Consider the following 25,823-nt stretch of genomic DNA (forward strand, 5'->3'; position numbering starts at 1 on the left):
TGGTTGCTTCTCCAGACAAAAGTTCCTTTTTGTCCACTTGATAGATGGTTGCAAACTGTTGGGGCCTTATCCCCACCTCTCCACAACTCTGTGACACCATTCAAGTCAAGGTCATATGATAGCCCTGCAGGACTCTTTCCTTTCTAAAGACTGTCCACCTTGGTCCTGCTGCTTTGAAATCAAACTTGCCATTGTTATTTTTACTGCCCATGACAAGGACAAAGGGACTGGGCAGCAGGGACACACACATGGCTTGTAATGCAATAGGGCTGGGAATTCCTCTTTAATTTCAATGCTATACTTGATCTCTGGGCTGCATGACTGACCACCTTATTATCTATAGCGACAGGAGCTTATCAATACAGAACTCGCTGGGTCCACAGACCAAAGACAAACACTTCCTTTATGCAGGATGTCCCCTCTGGGCATGAGACACACAGCACAGGCCAACCAGCGAAATTCCACAACTGAAAGGGTGGGAGAGAGGAAAAAATCACCTCTGAACAGTCAAATTAGTCTAAATGGTCAATTTAAAGAAGGAAAAACTTCACTTCTTCTACAGTGAGTGAGATATATTCAGGAGCTTCGGAAACAAGAAAAGATACTTCTTCAGTCTGCAATAAGTAAAATCCGTTAACTGTGGTAAATTGTCCGATGTCTCTCTCTCTCTCCTTAGGTGACTTTTTCTTGTATTTTTAATTGGAACACATGGGCACACAATAGCCTCCTTTGCAAAAGTCCATAGATCTCCATTATTACAACAACAAAAAAAACCAAGTCATTCATCAACTGGAATAGATTTTACATTTCAGAACCTGATTTGACACAAGTTGTATGTCACTCACAGCCATTCAGTAGAGAACTGCTATGTTGTAAATTTTCATATCTCAATGAACAAAGAACTCCCAGCTTTTACATTTTCTGTTGCATATCTGAAACAAAAGCAGAGCTAACATTATGGTCCATCGGCAACCTTTCTGTTACACAGCAGTTCTTTACTTCAACTATTTTAACCCCTTTACTATTCACTGTTCTGCTTGCAAAGAGTTAGTATTCTGTGGAGCTTTATTGGACATTTCAGCGCCAAGTCCATGTTTTGAACCTGGATGTTAAAGCCAGATACAATATTAGTTGGCACAAGTTACTATGTTTTTGTGTGGCTGCAGAGAAATGTATCACATGTTGGTCAGATTAACTCTTTTTGAGTGTGCACATGCTTTACATTATGTAACTGCAATTACTGGTTCTACCCTCCGACATGTGTTTTTAACATAACGTTTTATTTTTGTTCCTCCTAACATACATCTCAACAGACATTTTCATCCTTTTATGATATTGTAAAGTTTGCATGACAGATGAATGAGTCTTTCCTGTTAACTAACTAACACCAAATCTTGTAAGGATTACAATCTTAGAAAAAAAAAGAGTGATTTTTAAAAAACAAAAAAATGTATCTTGTTTGGCAGGTTGACTGTGTCTCCCTGTGGTTTGTTCTTCACTACTGACACGACAAACTGACTTCTGTGACAGCCCTGCTGCTTGAGAATCAGCTGAGAGCAAACACACTCATTCACTCTTTATGACAGGGCACTTTGCCAGGTGCATTGTTTTAATGAAGTTCCCTCTTGTTACCGAGTGAGTGATGGCTTTACTCAGTGAATAAGAAACGTATTTATTCGCCTCCACAGGGGAGTGAAATCTACCAGCGGGGTTCATTATGTTCTTTAGTCATTTGAAACATTATTTGTAACTAAATAAAAGTGATTCAATAGATGAAGGTATTATCATCAATCATTATGTCTGCTATGTGCTTTCTTTGTAGTACGCCATGAAAAACAATGTGTTACTCACTGTTAATGAAATAATATCATCTCATACTGTTAGACTAACATGAATGCGGTTTAGTTGACTGGATACATTTTTAAATAGTTTAAGGAAAAAAAACTCACCTTCATTGCCTTGACTTTAAAGATTTTGATCACTGCCAGAGCTTAAAACGACACCTGGGTCCACGAAGCCCTCGCTTCAGACAAGTTTTAATTCAATCCAATGAATTCAATTTCTACTTTAATGCTCCAACACACTGCATATGTCCTTCAAGTCTGTGCAGCAATGTCCAAGTGTCCAAACTCTCTACAATGAAGCAGCTCAGCAAAATGTTGCCACTGGGCATGATAACAAAACCTGTAACAAGTTGTATAGACCCAAATTTTTAGTTGTGGAACGAACCAACAACAACAACAATAATAATAGTACTTTTTTCCAAATCATAGGGCATTTCTGAGCATTCATGTTGTTCTCTCATTAATCACTGCACCTACCACTATCACATGATAATCTCTCGCTGTGTGTTGTTATGTAGATTACATTATTATTTTATTCTATATTAAGCCTTTTATTTATTTATTTTTATTTATCTTATTCTATATTATTTCATTTCTTATTAGGATGTTCCATATGTGTGTATCAGTTTGGGGTAAAGAACCCAGTAAGTTAGACTCACTGCTTCATGTAGAACTGTGTTAACATTATCCTGATGTGTCGTAACTTCACACTGACACCATCGGAGCCTCTCAACAAACAACTGAAAACAAACATGGAGCCGGGTGGGTGGTGGCAGCAAGCACACCTTCAGTTTCAGATGTGAACCTCCCAACAATTGACACCCTCAGGCATCCTGCACAGGTGTGACCTGGATTTGATAAAAAACTTAACTTCTAACCCAGTGCAAATAAAGCCAAAGCTGCCCAGGTGCAGCTTTTGTTTGTGTGTGACTTTTGGCAGCGAGGCAGCTTTCGCAACAGGGTCGGGGAAGTAAAATCACAATGAAGGCAAGGCACTGGAAGCTTTGTAGAGGAAAATAAATCAGAAAAGACCAGTCTGATAAAACTAGCACTTATGGCCCTAACCTTTTTTATCCCTGTATGTCATCACAAGTTTATAAATCAAGCTATTCATTAGAAGGGTATGCAAGTCTGTCTACTTAATGTATGAAATGTATCAGGACGCAGCTGCAAAGTCTGATTTCTTCAAGGACATCACGTCATATCTCTGTATAAAGTAACTGTCTGAGAAAGAGATGACAGCGCTCTTGCCTGAGTCTTTATTGCAGAATTTCCTCAGCAGGTCCTTCCACAGACCAAAAACATGCATCCAAGTGAATATATTGAGTGCAAAATAGGCTTCACTTCCTAATATTTATTTGCCTTTACCCTAAAGGAGGAAAACAGGAGAGGGGGGGGCAGGGACCGCACACAAAGGGAAGATGAGCTCTGTTCATCAAGAGTCACGTCTGCTATCAATCTTCAGTGACGCCGGTTGGGGCAGGGCAGAAAAGACAGAATAACCTGACAAGCATATTAACTGACAGGTGTAATTTCAACCTGACTTGAAAGGCTGAGTGTGACATGAAAGGAGGACAAAAGAGTGACCCCCCCCCCCCGATGAATGAGGCGGAAGATGACAATGAATATGTCATCCGTTTAAAGGAATGCCAATAACTCAGCAAGTATTCTCTTCAGCTTGTCCATTGTGCTGCTAGAATGGACGGTTTTCTTGTTCTTTACAATCCTTCACAACAATGATGAAACCCTTAATGATAAATTAAGTAGGTGATACTTGAGACTATGTAAGCTGGATGAGTTTACAACAAAGAGTACACCTTTAAGATCAAATAAAACAAACTGGGCAATTTGTGCTTGAATTAGATCTAAATTAGTTAAAAATCTACTTATTGTGCAGATTTGACAACGGTGTTTGATGAAGGGAGACTTTTCATAAAGTTGGTAGGTCTGTTAAGGCATACAAGATAGAATGACTTAAAGGTCCCATATCGTCTAAAGGTAGATGTCCATGTGTTTGTGATTATAAAGCAGATCTAGGTTCTATATTAATACTGTGAAAGCATCAAAGCCTCAGTCCACAGAGAAATGCACACAGCCTGTATTCAGAAACTGAGCCTTAAAACCAGCCGTCAGGACTTCTGGAACTTTGTGATGTCACAACAAAGCAGTCACTGCCCTCAGCCATGCACCAAGCCCCGCCCACCTGGACCCACCATCCAACCTTGCAGGATTTGGTTTCTCTGAGTGTTTACCTGGAATCTGCTATATCTTTATTTGATCACTCAGACAACAGACAGCCAATCAGAAGAGAGACTCAGAGAGGCTCATTGACCTGTTGTTACTAGAGCTCCAGAGAGAAGTCTGAGAGAGGACAAGTAAAACTACACTGAGATGGTTTTTGGATCTTAAAACCACAGATATATCTTATTATGGAGATCAACTCTTTAAGTAAAACAACAGAAAAGTGTAAAATATGGGACCTTTAAATGCCTTAAACAACAATAATATGCCAACATAAAATATAAAGGAAAAAATACACTTGTTGGACAGGGACTGCTTTGCATTAGAGAGCAGTAATAGTGTCCAAAGACGACGACCTGGAACGTGTTAGTGAGACTGATCCTCAGGTTTGAGGAGCGTGGCAGATGGGAGCTTGAGTCATGTGCTTCAATAGACCTTCAGAAAGCCCACGTTAAACAGTGTGAAAGATACCTGACGATGCCGGGTGGTCTTATTATTGAACCTTATCGAAGATCAGCGTAAGTAATTTAACACTTTCTTAAAGAGGATTTTAGGTGCAGCAAAGATAAGAGGAAAGAAATCCAAACCGCATCCAACTTCTTCATACTGCGTTCAGTTGTAAGCAACTTTTAGCAGATGTTTTTATGAAAATATCACATGTAACATATGTATAAATACCACATGGATCAATGCAAACCCGCAAATTACAATTAAAATATTTTAAAAATATACATAAAGTGGAAGATGAATGTAACATATGGATGAAACAAGATACAGCACATGTTTTACTGTATGTCCACACATGTGCAAATGTTGTCTGGAATACATCGGCGTAATGTAAATATACCAACGAGGTCAAGCCTCGTCGAACTGTATTAAGATTACCTGTTACTTCAACAGTTTCAAAGAGAGGAGGTATTAAGTGCACAAATGTGGGTTCAATTTTAAACAGTGAGCTTCAAAGGAAAATAAACATCATCCCAATCCAATTTTTCAGCCGAGGAGGTTCTTAAGAGATGAAAAATAAGAAGAGGTGGGAAAATATCTTGTCAGCAAAACAATATTGGGAATACACAACATGATATTTTGCTTGTTTTTACTCTGGCTCTCTTTTCTGTATACAGGAAGAGATACTTTAAATCTCCTCATGCTTCACTGGAGGTTTCTTTGAAAGGAAAAAGCTGCAGTTATATCTCTGAAACGGCCGAAGTTATGAAGGACTTAGAGAGAGTGGGCTTTTGCATGGTACTGTTTACACAGTGAACATCCAGTGGGAAAACTTCTGGTGTTACTACCTCTACTCCCCTCCGTGCACTTCATGTGATCTCATAATTGCAAATCCCACAGGGGCAGGTAAGTGGAGGTCAAACAAAACTCCTTTTTTTGTTCTCCAGCATCTTGGAAGTGAATCATTTGAAGTGTGTCAACACTAACACTCCCTGCAGACCAATGCCGAGTACAATCCCTCAAACGGTACACATTCCATTCATCATGAACTATAAGTACAGACACAGGATGGTGATAAAAGTAACGTTTGTAGTAAAAATATTCAGCTTCATGGTCAGAGGTTAAAATCTCTCCCCAGTGCATCTAAGTTTAATTTAGCATGCAGGTTTTGCCCATGATTTAAAAACACCTCCCTGGGCTCACTAAACAGTGAAGCTTGACTTCTGACAGGACAGATGTGTAAGCAATAAACATCAAAACACTTTCTAGCACTTTATCTATACATTTATATTCCCATGTAGGCAGCAGACTGAGGTGGCAGCAAGATAAGCAAATTATTCCAAAGGACCAACTTATCAGCCACTTTCTCAAGCTCTTCCTGGGGGGTTCCAGGGCATTTCCAGGCCAGGCAAGACATGTAATCCAACTATCCTGAGTCTGGGGTCTGCTCCCAGTTAGGTACACCAACAACATCCTAATTGGATGCCGAGGCCACCTCAGCTGAAGGAGCATCAGTTCTACTCCAAGCTCCCACCAGATGTCTGACCTCCTCTCTGAAGAATACTGATTTCAGCTGCAGGTGATGACATTTACATCACCCTGACCCTTGTGGCCATGGATGAAGGAACTATAAATTGTCACCAAATGCTGGTAATCCATATCTTAACCAATTTAATGTTTAAGTCATTTTAAAAAAGAAGGAGGATGATGACAGCAGGACTTATAAAAGGTCATAAATGGTGCTCAGATTGGTAAAACCTTTTCAGGGCTCCTCAAGTGAGGCCACTTCAGAAATTATTGTGGTGGTCCTGAAGAGCACACGTGGGATAAGGTAGTTGGAGTTTGGTCAACAGAGTTTTATGGATGGGAGAAAGGTAGGCAGCAGGCTCTCATGGTCTTTGGAGTGTGGGGGGGGGGGGGGGCATTTCCACTCAACTTGACACAGTATGGATTCTGTTCCCATCCTAATGGAATTGCAGAAATATTTGAGGGGAATCCCATTACGTAGCAATTGGAGTGCTGTAATAATGTACTCACAGTCATTTTCCCACTGCGGTTGGCCTCCTCTCGCTCTGCCAGGGCTTTCAGGAAGTTATCTTTGAGTTCTTTTCCTGCACTTGCCAGTGTCCTGGAAAAGACAACACTCAAACGGTTTGAAATGTTTCTCTTAACCTGAGAAAAAAAAAGTCACATGGAGCCTTAAAGGTTCTTTATGGAAGCGTTTCACCCTGTAATATACTGAAGCTTCAGTGTGCTCTGGCCTAACTCTGTGTTAACAATTAACTAAACAATATTCTTCATTCAAGTTCTGAGGTTATTTCATGTCTCCATGACTTTTCTGTAAACACAATACTACATTTTCCAGGGATTAATTATCAAAATGTGTCTTATCAAATATTTAAGTTTAAGCACTTAATATGCAACAAACAACAGAAAGCCTGACAGCAATCAAAGTTATGAGGCAGACTCGACCTGCCTCTAGTACGTCAGCACGCAGCACTTCACCAAACCTGCCAAGCTCCCAGGACACTCCCAAATACTCCAAATACCATTTCTTAAGAGAAATGATCATAAATATTGTTGAGAGGTCAATGTTCTTACTCTGACAGAAAACTGAAAACTACAAAACCCATGATTGTCACAGCTGCCTTCGCTAATTTCAGCAAGCAGAGCAATATTAATCAAGAGAGAGTTTAATGATACTTTTTTTACACATAGGCTGGCCTGTTTCCATGGAAACTGGGTTTTGGCACACACTAACATATCCACACCTGAAAAAACATTGGCACTAACATTTGAACAGTTAACACTGCAGTGCGAGCAACAGAACTCTGGCCTGCATCCAGAATTGACTGTGCAAAACTTTCATCAGATCCTAAGCAAGTTAACAAGTTGCAGGCAGTAAACAGGTCATTGGTAAGATCTCAGTTGTGGTTAAGAATACAGAGGGAAAAAAAGACAGTAAAAAGAAACGCAGAAAGCTCATTCATTGAATTTACAGTGCAGTTGGGAAACATTGTTTCTACTGACTTGAGGGATCGGAAATGAAAATCTGAATTGAAATGTTTTTTGTTTTGTTTGTTTGTTTTTTTTCCATATGTGAGTCAAGAAATTTACACTTTGAGGATTTTTTGTTTCTTTAAAGTAGTAATTGGGGCTGAGCTATGTAATTTCTTTTCACCTAATTTAAAAGGTCCCATATTGTAGACAGCAAGATGTCCATGTGTTTTTTGATTATTAAGCAGGTCTAGGTTCTATATTAATACTGTGAAAGTATCAAAGCCTCAGTCCACAGAGAAATGCACACAGCCTGTATTCAGAAACTGAGCCTTAAAACCAGCCGTCAGGACTTCTGGAACTTTGTGATGTCACAAAGAAAAACATACTGCCCTTAGCTAAGCCCTCCAGCACAGGACAAACCTAAAATCTGCTATACTTTTTACACGTTTTTTTATAATGAGTTACAGCTGAAAATTCAGAGACTCTCTTCTGATTAGTTCATCGACCTGTTGTTGCTCAAGCTCCAGGGAGAAGCCTGAAAGGAGATGCAAAACTACACGATTGATCCTCAATAATTTCAAAACATTTTCGGTCCATAAAAGTTTTGACATTCGATACCCAACCCTGATACTGAGTTAGTTTTACATTTTCAATGTCTAATGCTGTTCAACAGCCCCCTTTTTTTAATTAAACAAAAGAAGCTAAAATTCAGTATAGTACAGTACAAAGATACAAAACAGTACCGAGGTTTAATGCTCAGCTGTAAAAAGAAGCTGTGAGAGGAAGTAATAATCCCAAACTTCCCTGAAAACACCTGCAAGCTTGAACCAGCAACCCTACAGTTCTAAATCTCTTTCTTTCATCTTTATATCATTGCTGAATATTCACATACATCCAGTTCTGTCTGCTGCTCTGGCCAATGACAAGACAAGCTCAGTTATATTGTACACTAATGGCTCCTCAGATCCACTTTCCATTCCCAAAGCACTTTAAAAAGCCTCAACAGCCACAACAAGCACGGACAAACAGCCAGTTTCTGCTCAAGCTTAACATCATGGTGAAAGAGCTCAGAATATAAATGTTTAAATTTACCAGAATTTGGAAAAGGATTGTAAATTATACTTGTCGTTTGGCCCGTGCCCCATAATGAAAGTCTTAGAGGAATCACACAGTGGTAAAAGTGCAGGGACAGCACATATTTGGAGCTGGAACCTCACTCCATCTCCTGAGTGAGTGAAGGATTGCTGCTGGGTCATGGGGGCCGAGGCCCCAAAGTAAACACAGGTGTTGAGGAGGCAAGTGACTGGGGTTACCCCATCCAGTAGCTAAAGCAACACACACAGTCACGGAGAGTGAATAATACTTCAGCAAAACATATGGACCACTGCAAGTTTGAGTTTCCCATCAATTAACAAATTTCTTATCAAGCCTCATTTAGGAGGGATAACAAGAATTTCACTATTAAATGATGGTTATTAGTGGCTAATGACTAGGTATTAAGCTAACTGTGATCTACGCCTGTGTTTCAAATGTCTTGTTTTTGGACTGTGGTCAAGGCAGGTGGGCCCTGGAATTAGGAAAAAAAGGAGAGAGGTAAGGGACGTGAACAGTCATCATCTGGTCTGTTGAAAAAAAGAACATCTGTGCTACACATAAGATTATTTTTATAAAGTATATGTGCTATTATGTGTCAGGTGAAAGTGGGAAACACACTCACCAGAAAAACAGCACCATCAGTTGTTTGTGCAAATGCTTTAGACGACCTAAGTTTTCCTGACAAGTGACCTCTTGCCAACTTTCAAACAGAAAAATGGTAATGGTCATTCTCATTAAAAAGATCTACATTTTTAAGTAAGCAGCAAACCTTATTTAGAAACTGAAAAGCAGTGGGATTTGTACTGAAAACAGTCGATTGTTCAAACAGCGCAGGAGACCAAGCTTTTGGGACAGTAAAACAAGATCCAGGGTTAAATGGACATAGTAGCTGTTGAAATGTAATCTATTGTTAGGGCTGCAGCACAGATTGCTTTAACATACCTAGCAACCCTTAAGCATTGAGCAAGACAGATGGAAATTAACATGTATCTCAAAGTTTCTACTTAGTTGGAGAAAAAGCGAGCTGCTGTTGCACGGCAGTCAGTCAAGGTCAGTGAACAGCACCTGCTGTCAACTAAGCAGTGTTTCCAGTCTTTCCACCAATTATATAACTATGGCATAAATAAATAATCAATCAATGTGCCTCTTTATTGTCAAGAAACACCTGTTCACTGAGCTCTAAACTAGAGTTCATGTGACGCTTTGTGCACCTCTGTTGGGGGCGAACAGCTGTTACTGCACAGCGACTGTCCTCCAAAAGTGTTTACACATGTGTAAACACAGCATTACAGTGAAACGAGCTCAGCCATACCAAAACCCAGGGCCCTTCTTCCTGGACCATAAGCCTCCTGAGAAAATGTTTTAAACTCAGTAATAACCGCACTATCTAGCTCTGTGAGACATGTTCTGGATTTCCTGTTTTCCTATTTCTAATATCTTTTAGCTTAGATAAAAGATATTAGAAATATGAATTGCATAGTTTGCTTGTTTTGGTGCTTTGACAAAGTTGACAAGACTGTGTAAAACTTGGCCTGCTTGCACTTTCATCTTTTTCTAAGTGACTGCTGTTCATGTGTATATTCACATCCATCACTTTGGAAAGTGTGTTAACCTTAGCATCACTGACCTTCAGCCTGAACAATGATTCGTCTCTTTGCTGGACTAAAAAGACAATTTCATTATCAGTTTACACAGCTGAAAGGAGGAATGCCGGCGATGGGCTGAAATATGATGACCATGCACAGATAAAGGTGAATAATGTTGACTATCTCGCAACAACAGTGCATGCCAAGGTTTTGGGTATATTAGACATTAAAGGAACTGTCTGCTCTTGTAGTCGTATGTGTTGGATTTGGAAGAAATGGATAGGTGTAAAGACCTTGTTGACATCATCATGGATCAAATCGACTGGGCTGGAGCGTATCTGAAACAACAAGGCTTGTGGGGCGCTCCTGGTCAGCAGTGGTGAGCACCTACCGACAGTCATCTGAGGACGGACAAACCACGAACCAGTGATTCATTGATTTATGAAAGGAAATAAAGCTTATTATATCTGGTCCAAACCAGCAGAAGAGCTACTTGGCCAGGTCACAGAAGTATACTTACTGCAAGAAATGGTTAAAAAATTCAAGATGCTGCTTTGAGCAATTTCATTACCCATGCTGCCAAACAAATGTGATTTGTAAAAAGTTGTGTCCTCTTTTGCACGTGTCAAAATTTGCACCAGCAAATAATTCCCAGTATAATCAATGAAATGTCAATAACATTTCTTTGAGGAACAGGAGGCCTAGCATTCTTTCTTCTCCTCAGATAAACATTCAGCAAGACTGCGATTGAGCAGCTGATTTTCATGTCCTGACGGGTAAAAGATGTTGGGCTTCAAAATAATTTCTCCTTGTATTCCGGAGGCAGATTAGCAGATTGAAGCTTTCATTAGCCTGAATCTTTTTGACAGTATGACAGATGGTAACTTTCAATAATATAGTGATTTCTTCAGAAACAACATATACTGTACCAGAATATTTTTCCTGAGTGCTTGGGAAAATGAATCTTATGGAAAATATTATTTTGGGCTGGTGGACGTCAAGGGAAATTCCACACAGCATGACAATTTACTTTATTTTGGGCTTTTTCTAAAATCCTCTGTCACCTCTGATTACAATGAGCTGAATGTATCAGTTACACATGTGCTACGCATGATATTCTACCTGAGTTTTCTTTGTGTATTGTGGCCACATTGGCTTTTGGGGGTTGGGGAGGTTGCACATTGTGCATTGCCTGCCTGAGAACTGCATGTTTTTTGAGTGTAGATCAAAGAAATCATTGTCATCTTTTTCATACTGGCTTGTGTTTGAGGTAAACTTAGACATATTGCATTTGGGGAACATGCAGTGCAATTCGTCAATATTCAAAGATTGATAATGTCGTCCAAATAAAGACAGAAAGAGAGTAAGATTGTGTAGATGTGTAGGTCTGCACAGAGCCACAAGAAACTGAAAAGTCTTGGAGAAGATCATCTACACTAGTATGTAGTTCTAAAAGGAGGGAACAAGCTCTCACCCCTGCATGGCTGTCTGTCTCACACATGTTAAGAGTGTGGTTTCTCCCTCATCAGTTTATTAGCTTACATTGTAATGCAAAGCAACACATATGAAATCATTTAAAAGTATTTTTCAACTCATTTCAACGGCTTATTAGTGAAAGAATTTCCTTAGTAAGAAAATTCTTGCAGGTTTATTTCTGGTTTATGTACTGCTGGAACTACTCAGGAGCTGGAACTCTGTCCAAACCTATGGAGTCATGCTTACACTGCAAAATCAATTAACACAAGTTGGCAATAATTCAGCTACAGATTAGAGACCTTTTCCCTCCAGACCTTGTCTCCAGGAGAACCTTGCAGGCCACTTAATCCGTGACACTCATACGCCATCAACAGCACTTAGAAAGTACAAAGGAGAAGATAACTGTGCACGGCCTGGGAGCCTGATGGGAAAAGCTATGATGTGGAAACTATTTCCTGCCCTTTATCAGGGGCACTTAGCTATAGCCTGCCGGGTGTGGTAAAAGCAAAGCGGCTTCTATCACATATGATCAAACATAGCACATCAACATCACTTAGCTCTTCCTGTGCAAGTAAGGGAAGTAAGATGTAAACTGGGCTGAAACAACAAATTCAGTGTCATCATTTTTCTTCTGGGGGACCAGAGGGTGATATCACCACTGGCCACTGGAAATGTTTTACTTTTTGCAGGGAAACATTGGGCCCAGGGTGGGTTCTATCAGAACCGGCATGTAGAACCTCTCACTTAAATTTGGTCATGTTGGGGTTTTTTTTTCCGGTTAATACTTTCCCCAATGCATGTGTTCATGAACTGTCTCCTTAAAAAATACTACCTCATGTTCTGTCACGTGCCTCTGCCCTGTCTGACTAACGTTAATCCATGTTCATTCAAAGCGAAGCTGGCGACACAAGCATTAATACTGAGCCTCAGGCTATGTCCACAATTAAAGTTTTAAAATGCATCCCTTTGGCAACGTTTACACCTGGCGTCCACACTATTCCAGGAGTTTTCCAGTCGCTAAAACAGAGACCTTTGGAAATGCTGCTGGACCCGTTTTAGTTTGAAAACTCCAGGGTTGCGTCGTAGTCTAGACAGGCAGAAATTGAAACCTTTTGAAATGATGACATAGACATTCGGAGGAAACTCAGACTTGCCTTTGCATTGAGAGGAGCCAGTTGAGGTGGTTCAGGGACCAGTTAGGATGCCTCCTGGGCACCTTCCATTGGAGGTCTTCCAGACACATCCAACTGGTAGGGGGCCGTAGTGTAGACCCAGAACACACTGGAGAGATTAAACATCTCATCTGGCCTTGGAACATCTCAGAGGAGGAGAGGGACATCTGGACTACTTTGCTAGACCTGCTGCCACCACGACCCAACATTGGATAAGCTGAAGAAAATGGATGGATGGATGGATGGATGAGGAAGACACCTGCCTCACCTCCTGATTATCAGTCTTACGTGTCTTATCAGAAACGACTATCAGACAGTGGTGAAAGCAACATGGATATGGTCACCAAAAGTAACAACTCCAATGTGTTCAGTCACTTGAAACACAATCACATTGCCAAGTATGAAGAGTGCATGCAAAAAAAGAGAGAGAGACCAATAATAGCCTTGCAAATCAGGAAGCCATTGGATACACCAGACCACATTTTAACAAAATCTATAGTAGACTTTGAACTCGGATTATTTTGTTAAAAGAAATCACAATATTTCTTTTGGTGTCTTAGATGCAGCCAGTGGGCGAGGGCACAGGCTTCATTTATCAAGTCATTAATATGAAATATGAAATGACTTCTAAAATGTGGCAACATCCAGGTCAAACAGCAGCTTGTTATTTATTATCTGCTGCACCAGCTGGTCCTAAACTGGTGAGTGAGCTGATGTATGTGCTGCACGGTGGGATGTGGTGGTGAGCTTAAGCCTGGCAGGATGTGTGTCTCTGGATAGAGCTTGCAGGGGAGAGCTCCAAATTTACTCACCCGTCCAAAATCGCAAAGTGCAAGGAAGGCAATTGGCTTGACAGCAAATGTAATAGAAACTGCAAAACCTCGTCGCCCTAGGGCCCTCGCCAGAGTAGCAGTCTGAGGAGAGTGGCGGTGGTTTGGCTCGCTAAAAATGAGCCTGGGATCTGCTTTGTGAGGCTTCTCATGTCAGTCACATCCACAATCTTATTTTCACTTAGCATCTGGAGGTTGGATCCGCAGTGAAATGTATTCACTGTGCGTGTTCGTGGCACTGGTTTTACTTGGCGCAGCAAGTGATGGCTCACTTTTAATATAGAGGAGAGAGTTAGGGAGCTGAGAATTCTTGAGGCAGACTGTAAAAACGTAGCAGCACAATGGACAATGAGCATGGCTGTGGTTTGCACTGTGGGGAGATCGCGGGGAGCCTGATGGAAACCTTGCAGCGCTGCCGTGAGCACGCGAGGTCAGGACATATGCTGACATGGACTTCTGGGCCCGAGCCAGAGCCGGAGCAGGCAGGAAATGGAGGCCTCACGTCTGCTCAGCAGTGCTCCCCTTCTCCTCTTGTTTGTCTCTGACTTTAGATCAAATGTTATTCTCATCTGAGATAAAAACGCAGAACTATCTAGACTTTTTTAGATTTGGATGTATTCTGTTTTGAATCAACAGGACACCATTTCCAACATCTGGCAGTTTGAGAATATTATATAAAAGAACAAGATATTTATGTTCTGCTACTATAAAAGTCCTGAGGTCCTTGTGATATGACACTAGCCTACATTTTGAATTGTTCTTGAACGCTAGAATAAACACTAAATGTGGATTTTCTGTTGTAGGGTTGGTGTTTGACAGCATTTTATCAAATAATCTGAACCCACCCATGATACAAATCATTTCCAGACCTTATCAGATCAATTTACATTCAGCTTTCAATACTTCAAGTAACAAACGTTACAACACTCAAAGGTTGATAATCAAACAAATCTTTGTATTTTACAAGCTTGAAATTGGATCCAAAATTTAAATAGGAAATCAGAACCCAACACTGTTCTTTTACCACTATTGTTGATCCGTACAACCCATTTGGTTTCTCCCTAACCAAACAACCACACAAATGACTAAGCATCTCATTCATTCAAGTTTCCTTTTTTTTCAATCACGTATTGAATTTCACTTACGTCTGATGAGAGCACCAGGTCTTTTGTTTGGTCTTTTTTTCTCCTTTCTCCCTTTCACAGCCGAGCTGTCAGGAGGAGCGTGTTGTCCTTAAGAATGAGACAGGGCAACAACAGGGCAACATCTGATTAGCATTCACAGCACTATCTCCACTCCCTTGGTATTTTATTACCACAGGTGCAGGGGCATTCATTGATCAGATGCACGCTACAGGCGAGGTTAGCCCTTAATTGAAAACAGCTCTATTTATACACCTGCAGGCACTAAAGGTCTCCAAGGGCGCACAGGGAGGTTAAAAAGAAGAGAAAGGAAGGGGAAAAACACAGAGCAGTGACAGAGCAGTGAAAAAAGACATGCCTTAGGAGACATAGGTTAAGGCCCACAGAGAAGGCAAAAGGCTTTCCCAAAACAGCATGGCTACCCACTGCCATGGGACGAGAGCATGCAAGTGCAGAAGTCTTCATGTATGAAGAAAAGTACATTTTTGAAACACATTAATGCAAATCCAAACTTTAACTTTGTTCATTTTGACAGATGCATGTTTTTTTCTTCTTTTCCTGCCAAAGAACGGCTGCATTTAGTTTGTTTACCGAACAGCTGCCAGCCTTTGTGGCCACAGTCATTTTTTTCAGAACACTGTACTGATTGTGCTCGGCCACTTTGCAGGTGGTACATTGCATCCTGGGGGCCCATGTTTTCACAGTGTGACCATAACAGGGGGTCAGGGGGTCAGTTTGGTGGAAGTCCAATCACAAAACCACAGAGGAAAGAGCAATCTGCATTTAGACAGACAGAGAGGTGGGGGGATGTGGGTGGGGGCACACAGCTCAAACTGACCACTTTTGATGGAAAAAGTCTGCAAGTGCTGTGCAGTTTTTTTCTGTCTTGTCAAGGACTTTTGCAAGACGTCAAATTTTCAAGGGTGGGAAAGCAATTAAAGCTGTTAATTACTTCAAAAACCATATATACAAAACATATGTCGGCTCATAGTCACCTACAGGTTGTTAGCTTTGGAGCAATAATCCAAACAGCAGGTGAAATGTAGTAAGATTTTTCACATCATGTCACATGGTGACTGACTGAAGTGTAAAGAAGCATAAAAGACAGCAGACGTATCAGATTATTATTTAATGTAAAAAGAATTACATTAATTCGCTATAACCTATCATTTACCTAGGACAGGATCACGTCCAATGTAAAGTGTTTTCCTTCTGAAACAGCATAACACTGCTGGTTAATTACCTTGGAGGGGATTCAAAAACCACTAGCTGCGGTCCGGTCGGCTCTGAACAACACACTGTGAAACAGTTATGAGTGATGTCTTTCCCAGCAATGTCCGATTATTAACGGAGCACTTCCATCTGTCCACTGCAGAGCGCTGATCAAAAGCCAGCCACTCTATGACTGATAATGGCAAAAAAATAATAAAATTAATAATTAGGTACACACAAGCCAGCAGAGGCTGTTTTTAACAGATGCTTCTGTAATCAAAACTAAAATCATTAAAATAAACTGGGCAGGTGTTTAAAACCTGGCACAAAACATCTCCTCTCATTGTTTCACAGTCATGTTTTTGTACATGGCTCCTGTCAAAATCAATAGAAGAACAAGAAAGAGGAAGAGGAAGAAGAGAAGAAGCAGAGAAAAGGGAAACAACTCTTTTCTCTTATTACTCTTTGTGGTGTTGACACTCACTAAACACGTGGTTCAGTAAAAAAGGTGTGTTACTTTTGCACGGCCAGATTGAAGTGTGACTTTGTAATGGTTGAGGGAAAATATTAAAGGAATAATCCACTGAAAATGTATCTTTTGGTCATCAGATATTCAGCCCCTGTAGGCTTGAAGAGAGGATCTGAGAATAAAACTGAAATCGATCAATTGGTAATTGATGATTTGACAGCTTTTGTGTGTTCTTTGTGTAGTTTGTTTGACCGTGAGGGACAGGAGGGATAGGAGCGCAGTCGTCTCTGATTCACAGTAGTTCGAACAGATTCCAATGTTGACCCAGAGTCACGGAAAGAAATAACGACAAATCCTCTACAGAAATGTCCTAAACCACTCAAGCAATATAATCAATTTTTTCACAGAGGCTGGGTAATTTTTCTTTGTTTTGCTACTGACACTAAGACAATTTAGTTTTAGGTTTCAATTGCAGTTTTGCACAAAATAGATTTTTAAGAAGTCAGCTAAACACAATTTCCATTGGTAGGGTTTCCTCCTCTCGTGATATCATCCAAATTTAACATGACAACTGATTTGCCTTTTGGTTGGAACTGGAACATGGCACCTCGACTTGAATGCATTTGAATTCTGTGAATTATTGTTTTGTCGCAGCTGAAAAACCACCTCATGCTCATTAAGCAGGTTAATGGAAAAACAATGAATACTTATTTCAATACCTCACTTTGCTATAAAGCTTATGTTTTTTTCAATTAATTGAAGCCAAGGTTCTCTTTTGTCAAATGTTGTCCAATATAAAGCAGCAATAAAAGACAGATACAATATATTAAAAATGTTATTATTCACATTTAGATGATTTATTTTGCTCTGACTCTAAGTCACTGGAATTCACTTTAACTGTGGTGAATCCACAAACAACAGCTGCTGTTGTCCACAAAGGAGCAAGCTCCAAACCTTTCAAACCTACACAAGGTGAGAATTTGATGCTCAGAAGACAGATTTTCCTTTAAAATCAGTCTGACTGGATGTTGTCAAAGTGGAGTATCTAATCCTGTATTCCAAACAAAGTCAGGACACATGCAAACACATTTCAGGATTGCAGCCTTTGAAACAGAGTCTACATGGATGTAGATCTTGGAAACGGAACAGACTACTGTGTATATAACATCCCAGTGTTCCCGTACAACATTTCCCTGGGTCCTGCTGGGACAAGATGAAAGGCTTTGTGGCCTAATATCACTGTAACTGCAGGTGTGGAGGCTCCCATTTCACCAGTGTCACTGATGTTCACAGACTTTTGGAGGAGGAAAGAGGGAGGAGGGGGATGGGGGGGGGGGGGGGGGGGGTGAGACATCTGCACGTTTGGATAAGCATCTGAGGGTTCAATCAAATGCAACACCTAGCAGGTAAATGTTTGGATACTCCAAAGCCGTGTGTGTGTCAGTGTGTGTGTGTGTGTGGTGAATGGTCTTATTTGGAGTCTGTTCTGGCTTGTCATCAAAGCAGATACCACAGCTACATGGCTTTATCAAGAATGAGAACAGAAATCTGAGTGATCATCTTCCTCGGGAGGGGCCGTCTGCAGAGGATTCCAGTTTGTAGTTCTGTCAATCAGCTTGTTTATGTGAAGCATTTTATGTGAACTCAGACAGATGAGCAAATAAAAGCCTTGTTCGTGCAGGACACGGACCTAACGAGTTGCTCCCATTTATTCTGTCTTTTGCAAAATACAATCTGCTGTTTTCTGTGTTATATATGACAATAAATTGAGTATCTGCTGGGTGTTTCATTTGCAGTGGCGGAGTGAGGATCCTGACGCAGAAACAAGAGAAAAACAGGGTTGTTCGACCAAACTGTTGAACCTGGCTCAACGTTTTCTGCAACACAGTGCAACATCATTCAACAATACCCTGCTCTGGTCAATCAAACACATGTAAATGCACATTCCTGGTGGATCATATTTAGCCAGAGCATTTTTCTACTGTTTCTTGCAGCTGTCAAGACTGGGACTAAAATGATTGTCTTTGTAAGGACAACACGCCCACACCACCTCAGCCGTTTGAGAAAAACACTGCTATTTTCTGTCTGGACACTGTTTTTGTCCAGTGTCAGTGCCCCGTGCTATTTACTGTATGCAGCAACAATAACACTAGTAACACAATATCTAATCAGACTCCACTGGGACCTCTTACACAGAGTTCACAGGTCAGGAAAAAATTATATGAAAAGTTAAATTGAAAAACTGTGGATGATTTAAGTCAAAGCCACATTATTTTTTTGACGTATCCTCTTATAAAAATACGACCAGACCTGGTTTGGAACTGAAACTGTCTGAAACACCACAGCGCTGGTGGAGAAACCGATACACAGGGAGCTCCCAGCTTCCACCACAACAAACAAATTCTGGTGAAAAGACTGAGGATCACTCATCTAAAAATATTATTCTTTCACACTGTATGAGAAGTCGGTACAGAGAACCACAGAAGACTAACACAGAGAGGCTGAGACCAGAAGAGTAACTTTTCTTCTCCGAGCCGCACTGACTGATTGATTCCCAAATCCGCCGACCGCATTCAGACTTTAAAACAGCCAAACTTCATTTTCAGACTCTAGCAGAGCCTCCTCATATTCTAGCATCTGACTGGTGGTTGGTGTGAGTTTGTCTCCCCTGTTAGTCACTGCAGACCACACCTCAGTGAGCATGGTGGTGGGCTGGTGAGAAGTTAACTCACATTGGCTGGCTCCTGTTGTACAGAGCGTTGCTCCTCGCAGCCTCTGCAGCCTGTGCAGCTGCTTTCTTCTCCTCGAATTCCTCCCTGCTCAGGACCGTGCCCTTGTGGCCGTGCTCCACCAGCTTACGGGCCAACTCCCTGCTCTGCAAGAGACAAGGAAAGGGGAGAGGAGTCAGTCAAGGAGAGGGGACACGGCCTGAAGTCAGGCCTGGAGATTGTCAGATGTTGAATTTTGGTGCAGTGAGCTGTCAATGCTGTGATTTCTTTCCCACTGTTCTTCCTAAAGACCACTCTGGCAGTGCAACTACTACAACTGTTTTCATTATCATTAAACATTCTGAAAAAGCCATTTGGAAATTCCTCTGATCTCAAGGTGACATCTTTAGTTTGCTTGTTTTTCCTGCCAAACAGCCTAAACCTAAAGATATTCAATTCTCAATGATAGAAAACACAGAGAAGCAACATCTCCTCATAGTTTTGAAGCCACAACAAGAGAATATTTGGTCTTTTTTCTTGACAAATAAATGAAATGATTCATTTTCTGTTGATCCCCTGATTGATGCATCAGTGGTTGTTTTAGATAAAGCAGATATCCAGTTTCTGCATCACAGTCCAGCTCATTAATCACCACTGACAAATGAAATGAGATATTTTGTGAACCGCTAAGACTCCGGATTTACTTAACGCTGAAGCCTTTAGCTCTGCAACACCACAAGCTTCAGACAGAGTTTAGTTTTGTGGGTTTAGTGTGATTTCGTGCGTACACACACAGACCCATTCATGTTTTAAGTGAGTGTGCACTTATGTGAGCGCCTCAGCAGGGATTGTTAGCTACATTATTCCAATCACCGTTTGCAGAGCCGCTGTCATTAAAGCCAAGCCATAAAGTCATCATCTAAAAACCAAATCTTGCTGTCAAATCCTGTGGCTTGTCAGATCAAAGCTTCTGCCACATGTCCTCCTACCCCAAATCCTCGCAGCCGGGCCCGTGTCCGCACCCGAGAGGAAAAGTTATATTTTCCTTCAACTTTGATGTGGCTCACCAGAAATGAGTCTCAGACATTTGCCGGTCCTAAAATTGGCCTGAAAATCATTGTCTTCATTTTCAAGGCTCATTGAATAAGTCTATTTGAATGAACTGCTTCTTACAGTCGACACACCAGGACTTGGACCAATACTCCAGAACATCGATGGCCAACGCCACAGTGACTTGTAATATGACCTTTTAACTATTTCAGTTTTCTGAATTCACAGTCATAGTCTGTGATAAGTCCTAAATGACATAATCTGGGAAAAATAGGTTTATAATTAGCAGATTTATCAGAACCTAGGCGTCATCAGCGTGACTGCAGAGGTTAGATGACCTGGGCTGACTGTTCTCTGTCACAACACAAGGGGTGATTGAGTTTGATATGATTGACTGCAGCTGATTATCAGGTCAGATAGGATTTGCTCTTTCTCTGTGTGGACACAGGTGTTCAAACAAAGCGGCCAAAGCAGCAGCTAAGTATATTATTAACAAGTGTGCCATCTGCTGGGCAAAAGCAGGACTGCATGTCTCTGATGAGCAGGTTAAATAAATATAAGTCCAAAAACCTGAGGAGATCTACATGAAAACCAGTCTAGATACGATCCAGAGTTCCTGTGATAACATGAAGATGTACGTTTTAAACGTAAACCCTGACACTTCCTCTCAAAACAATATATATTATTATAAAGATGGTTTCTAGTGATGCTTTGAGTCAACCTTTTTTGATAAATCACTGTTCTTACAGACAGAATGAGCCCAGCATCTTTCAATTATAATCATATAAAATTAGTCAGTTTAATTTTAAATGAATTTAATTCAATTAATTGTATTACTTTTTGGGGCCTTCTTGTCTCATTAGTCTCAATCCTAATGGTGTACATATATATATATATATATTTACACTCCATGAGCTGTGATTAGATTAAATGAATGAATATTAGAATAACTGTGGACACCACACTGTCAAAGGTGGCCTGTCTAAGGCTTTTAGTGAGAAATGCTGTTTGATAGCATCAACCGACCAACGACTCATTTAGTCTTGGTGTGTTTTGGTCTTTAAAAAGTCGTTTTGACAAAAAAACATCAGAATCAAGACATTTGTGCTGTCTCTACTTCTCTGAAATTGTACAAATGAAGGGGTAATTACAAAAAAGATAGATAGATAGATAGATAGATAGATAGATAGATGTACCGATTTTTATGGAGGAAACGTTAAATGACTAGATTGATGGTCTCCTCTTGGTGGCTTCCTCTCCAGGTAAGGACCGGGGACCATGGTTTGGATCCCGCCGCCGGGGCTGTGTGTGGCCGCCACCTAGCGTGTGGCCGCAGACACTGCACCAACTCCAGATTCACTGCTTTAATGCAGCAAAAGTGAAGTGTGCGAATGAAAACTGTCCATAAAACAACGAGGAACAGAGAGAATAACAAGATTTTAAAAAACGCTTACTTGCTGTACGTCGTTTTGAGTATTAAGAAAACCGTACACCAGACTCAATGCAAAATTTCGGCAAGTGTGGTACCTTGCTTAGCGGTCAGTCATAGTCAACTCCCATTAATACGTTTAAAATGTTAAGGATACCGTGTCCAATACGGCAAATAACGAGTTTATTAGACGCTAAATTATTCTATTTAAAAACAGGAACTTGTAAAATCCGTTTTCTTGCTCGACAGCCTTCCTACACAGGGACGTTAGCTAGCTGCTGCTGTCTTGAAAACAGCAGATCTGAACAAACTGATGTTGTTTTGTTAATAACATCGGGTTGGAGGATTTGCTTCACGCCGAATGGAAGAAGGGGTATTGGCTATTTAGAAAAGTTGAAAGTTGTGTTTTAATGGCGTTCACTGTTGCAAACTGGCAAAGACAACTTTAAACTCACAGCTTAGTGAAGGCGGTTCTGACGCAGCGTACGGAACGGGACGGGCACGGAGTTACGCAGAGAGACGGCGCCAGCAGGGCTGAAGTCGACAGTCTGGACCAGTGTGACTCACTTTTAGGTAAAATAGATCCATCGGTGTGACTCTGGAGTCCAGATAATCTTCGTAGACTTTAAAGTGTGTGAGAGCATCGTGAAAGCGAAGGGCTGCGTTGTGCTCCATCCTCGCGCTGCCCGTGTTGTAGAACGCTGCCATAGCAACGGCCCCCACCTGTGTGTCGTCACAGGAAGTCAGGAAGTCAGGTGTCTGGAGGCTCAGGGAACACAGGTCCACAAACACCTATAACACGCTAAAGAGCTCCTGTTTGAACTGTTGCACAAATTCATTCAGAAATTATTTATATTGATTTTTTTTACAGGCTTCTGAAGGTGAGACTGAATAGAAGCATCTGTGTAACTGCAGTTTGGCAGAACGCCTAGAAAAAGTTGCGTTATCTAAAATAATATCTTAGATGTTGTTTTCTGTGGTTCCCCCATGTCAAATAAAGTGCATAATTGCAGAAAACTTACATGTGTGGCCACAGTTGAACTTCCACAGACCTGACTGCCTGCTATCCAGACCACTGTTAATCCTGATGGCTTCCACCTTTTCTGCTGGTTTAACAGCTCTGTCCACACGCTGCAGCCACAGAGTCGGTAGTGACCTACCACATGTGGTGACAGAGTGGACTCTACTTTGCCCAGTGTGTGGGAGGCTTTTAAGGACGGATGGAGGGAACAGTTTTTCCGTGATAGTTATTCACATCTCTGAAATGCTCACAGGTCAAGTGCAGCCGAACCCTGAAAGCTAAAGCAGACAGCTGCATCTTTCTAATTTACATTGGATCGAGCTCAGGTGCAGCTAAAATGCATATTACAAGAGAGCTCTACTCTCACTGCTCTTTCCTGCGAGTCTCGTTCTGCTTCCATGTTCGCAGGTGGATATCTACACCCGAGTGGGTTTGAGTGGACTCGCTATCATGATCAATACAGGAGAAGTTGTGTTCTCAAATGTAAGATTGGAAGTTTAAATAATAAAGTGCAATATAAATGAAATGTTTTGTTGCTTTTTTCAGCCCTGTATATTGTCAGTGCTTCTGTTTGGGCCTATTTTAAACTGTTACTGTCCTTGGGTCCCTTTCAAACCAACTCTCTTTCTCTAAAATGTGTTTATACGTCATGTTTGAGAAAGTTTTCTGCAGGTTTGTTTCAGAAGACCTGTGAAGACCTGTACTCTAGGCCCAGAAACAAAGAGGGGCCCAACCTCCAGAGGCAAAGCAGGGACTGTGACACATCCAACCTATAATATACAGTAGTTTGCATGTGTAATGGTTTTGTTTCTTTCTTAGTTGTTCAGCCATGTTTCTGACACCACAGGTTCATCATGTGACCTCCCTGGTTGGGAAACATTGATTTATTGTGTTCATCCAAACATGTTAAAATTTGTGACTGTTTCTTGAAAAAGTAAACTTGGCAAATCATTGAATTTAAATTGTGGAGAAAGGACCACATGTCCTCTGTGTCTGTATGGCAGAAAGAACCTCACTGAATTCAGATTGCACTTTATTTTGGGCCTAAAGGTGGAATAATGTATGAGATGACAAAGTAGTCCAGTCCCATGATGTCAGTTCCTAAGTCCTGGCAGATCGACGCTGTTTGGCGCCTTCACGACTGTAAAATACAGAATAAAATGTACAGTGGGAACGTTCTCGGCTCCATTTACAGAAAGACTGTGACTCTTGGCTGTCTTTATTATCTTTTATTATCATTTTGTTTAATTTTCTCATTCAGTGTGACTTTTAATGGCTCTGCAATGACGTCTATGGAAAGTGAGGTAATGATTGAAAATATTGTTATGTATGTGCTTTCATGCGACAGCCATGTAACTTATAGGCCAACGTAAGCGTACGCAGACAGACGGACAAGACAAGAGGAAGTGGGGGCAGATGGCAGAGGGGCGATGTGAGCTGGTTAACAAGGGAAGCCGCTCCTCCGTGACAAACTTTAAATAAACACTGTCACGCAAGCGCCGTCTCTTTTCTGAGGTCAACGAGTGTTTTCTTACCTAGAAATAAAGACCTGCTTCATTATTTAACACCAACATGAATAATAAACACAAATCTTCTCTTGTTCTTCTCTGTTCCCTCGTTCCTCTTCTGATTCATGTTACCTGATTTTTCATTGAATGTTTATCAAAGGATTTTGGTAAAATAAAAAAGGCCTGTAACAGCTCATTTCTACTGTCAATGTGATTAAACAACATTGGGCACAATTATCTTTCATAGTCTTTCTCCATGTTTCCCTTTCTATATTTAATGCTGTGTTTTTTGTTTTAATCCTAGAGAGAATGACAAATGAGTGGCCCATAAATTCAGGGTGGTAAATAGAAGAATGCATGGTTTCTTATCCACTATATAGACATTTAACAGTCAATGCAAATACCAGCTGGAACGTGTGAATAATAAAATGTGTGAATTCCATTAAGCATCTTCAGAGTTTCACAGTCCTGGTATCATAACCTGCTGGGATATTTGAATTGAATACCTACATTAACAGTAACACTTCTGCCTTTCCAGTGTCTTTAAGGTGTTGAACCTTGTGTCATTTTTGTCGAGATGTAATCTGTGTTTCAGAGCTTGTGCTCTTGTTTTGTTTCCCAGTTAATAAATCTAGATTATTATACTACAGAAAAATGTAATACAGATGATTAGCTGATTAGCCTCAGCGGGAGTGGAGCATTGTCTGTGACCAGGCGGAGCAGTGGGTAAAACCTTCGTACATCTGGATTAGCTTCACATCAGTGATCAGTGATCAGGTTCAGTGTTTCACACCGAATGTAAAAGTAAATACCTCAATCTGTGACGATGCAGACAGATTAGACTGTCATGTTAGGAAGCTGTAAGTGATGGAAGGCAGAGAAGGGAAACATGTGGACTGGAGGATGTGATTCTAAGATTTATAGCCTACATGAGTACTCCTCTCTGGATTTAAGGCCCTGGAAGAGCTGCTGTGGTGCTGGTCTCCTGTTGATTGGGCTTCCACTTAGACAATCAGTAATTCTTTTTAATCTACCGTCTAATCCTGAGACAATCTAACTGCTCAAGATGAATTAGAGATGTTCCTCCTCTTTTATCCTCTTCTTTGATCACCATATAGTGTTCCTGAACAAGTCAGTCACACTACATCAGCATCAGTGGAGAGGCAACAAATCGTTTACATTCATGAATACTTAACTCTGTGACTGAGGTCATGATAGTGCTAAAAAATGTGCATCCTCAATCAACCAGGCCTGACTTCTTCCACATTTTTCAAAATGTTGTTGAAGCAGTTGTGTGTAGTTTTGGCTACTTGCACCGGATATGCTGCTAAGAATCTAAATGTTGATAGGTCTTGGTATAAGACTGTTGACAGTTTGATGTCACTTTTCAGTGGTTCTGCCGAGGCTTTATGACTTTTAAAGCTACAGCCACAATAATACGTTTTAGTTTTAAAACACATCACCGCTGCTACAAGTTTTCGAGCCCCTTAAGCGGAGAGTTTTGGAAACGCTGCTGACCCCCTTTTAGTTTGGAAACCCCGGGGTTGCGTTTCAGTCTGGACATGCAGAAACAGAGACCTTTGGAAACGATGA

General features: G+C 40.9%; 1 protein-coding gene across 7 annotated transcripts in view; it reads right to left on the bottom strand.

The window, feature by feature from the left end:
- cfap299 (cilia and flagella associated protein 299) overlaps window positions 1-23,490 on the bottom strand; it is a 76,852-nt gene extending 53,362 nt beyond the window's left edge. Inside the window, exons 1-6 of one of the 7 annotated variants that reach the window (XM_071483957.1) lie at window positions 22,269-22,403; window positions 21,469-21,670; window positions 19,247-19,389; window positions 14,837-14,923; window positions 12,844-13,078; window positions 6,570-6,660 (exon numbers count right to left, since the gene is read on the bottom strand). In XM_071483957.1, the coding sequence (XP_071340058.1) occupies window positions 6,570-6,660; window positions 12,844-13,070 (318 nt within the window). In that variant the 5' untranslated portion in view covers window positions 13,071-13,078; window positions 14,837-14,923; window positions 19,247-19,389; window positions 21,469-21,670; window positions 22,269-22,403. Of the gene's footprint in view, window positions 1-6,569; window positions 6,661-12,843; window positions 13,079-14,836; window positions 14,924-19,246; window positions 19,390-21,468; window positions 21,671-22,156 lie in introns of all 7 variants that reach the window. The other 6 variants (XM_071483955.1, XM_071483959.1, XM_071483958.1 and 3 more) reach the window with 6 other exon arrangements.
- Window positions 23,491-25,823: the final 2,333 nt, after the last annotated feature.

Source organism: Trachinotus anak, unplaced genomic scaffold, assembly GCF_046630095.1.
Source record: "Trachinotus anak isolate AG129_WGS33_773 ecotype Australia unplaced genomic scaffold, CSIRO_AGI_Tana_v1 ptg000008l, whole genome shotgun sequence".
NCBI lineage: Eukaryota > Metazoa > Chordata > Actinopteri > Carangiformes > Carangidae > Trachinotus > Trachinotus anak.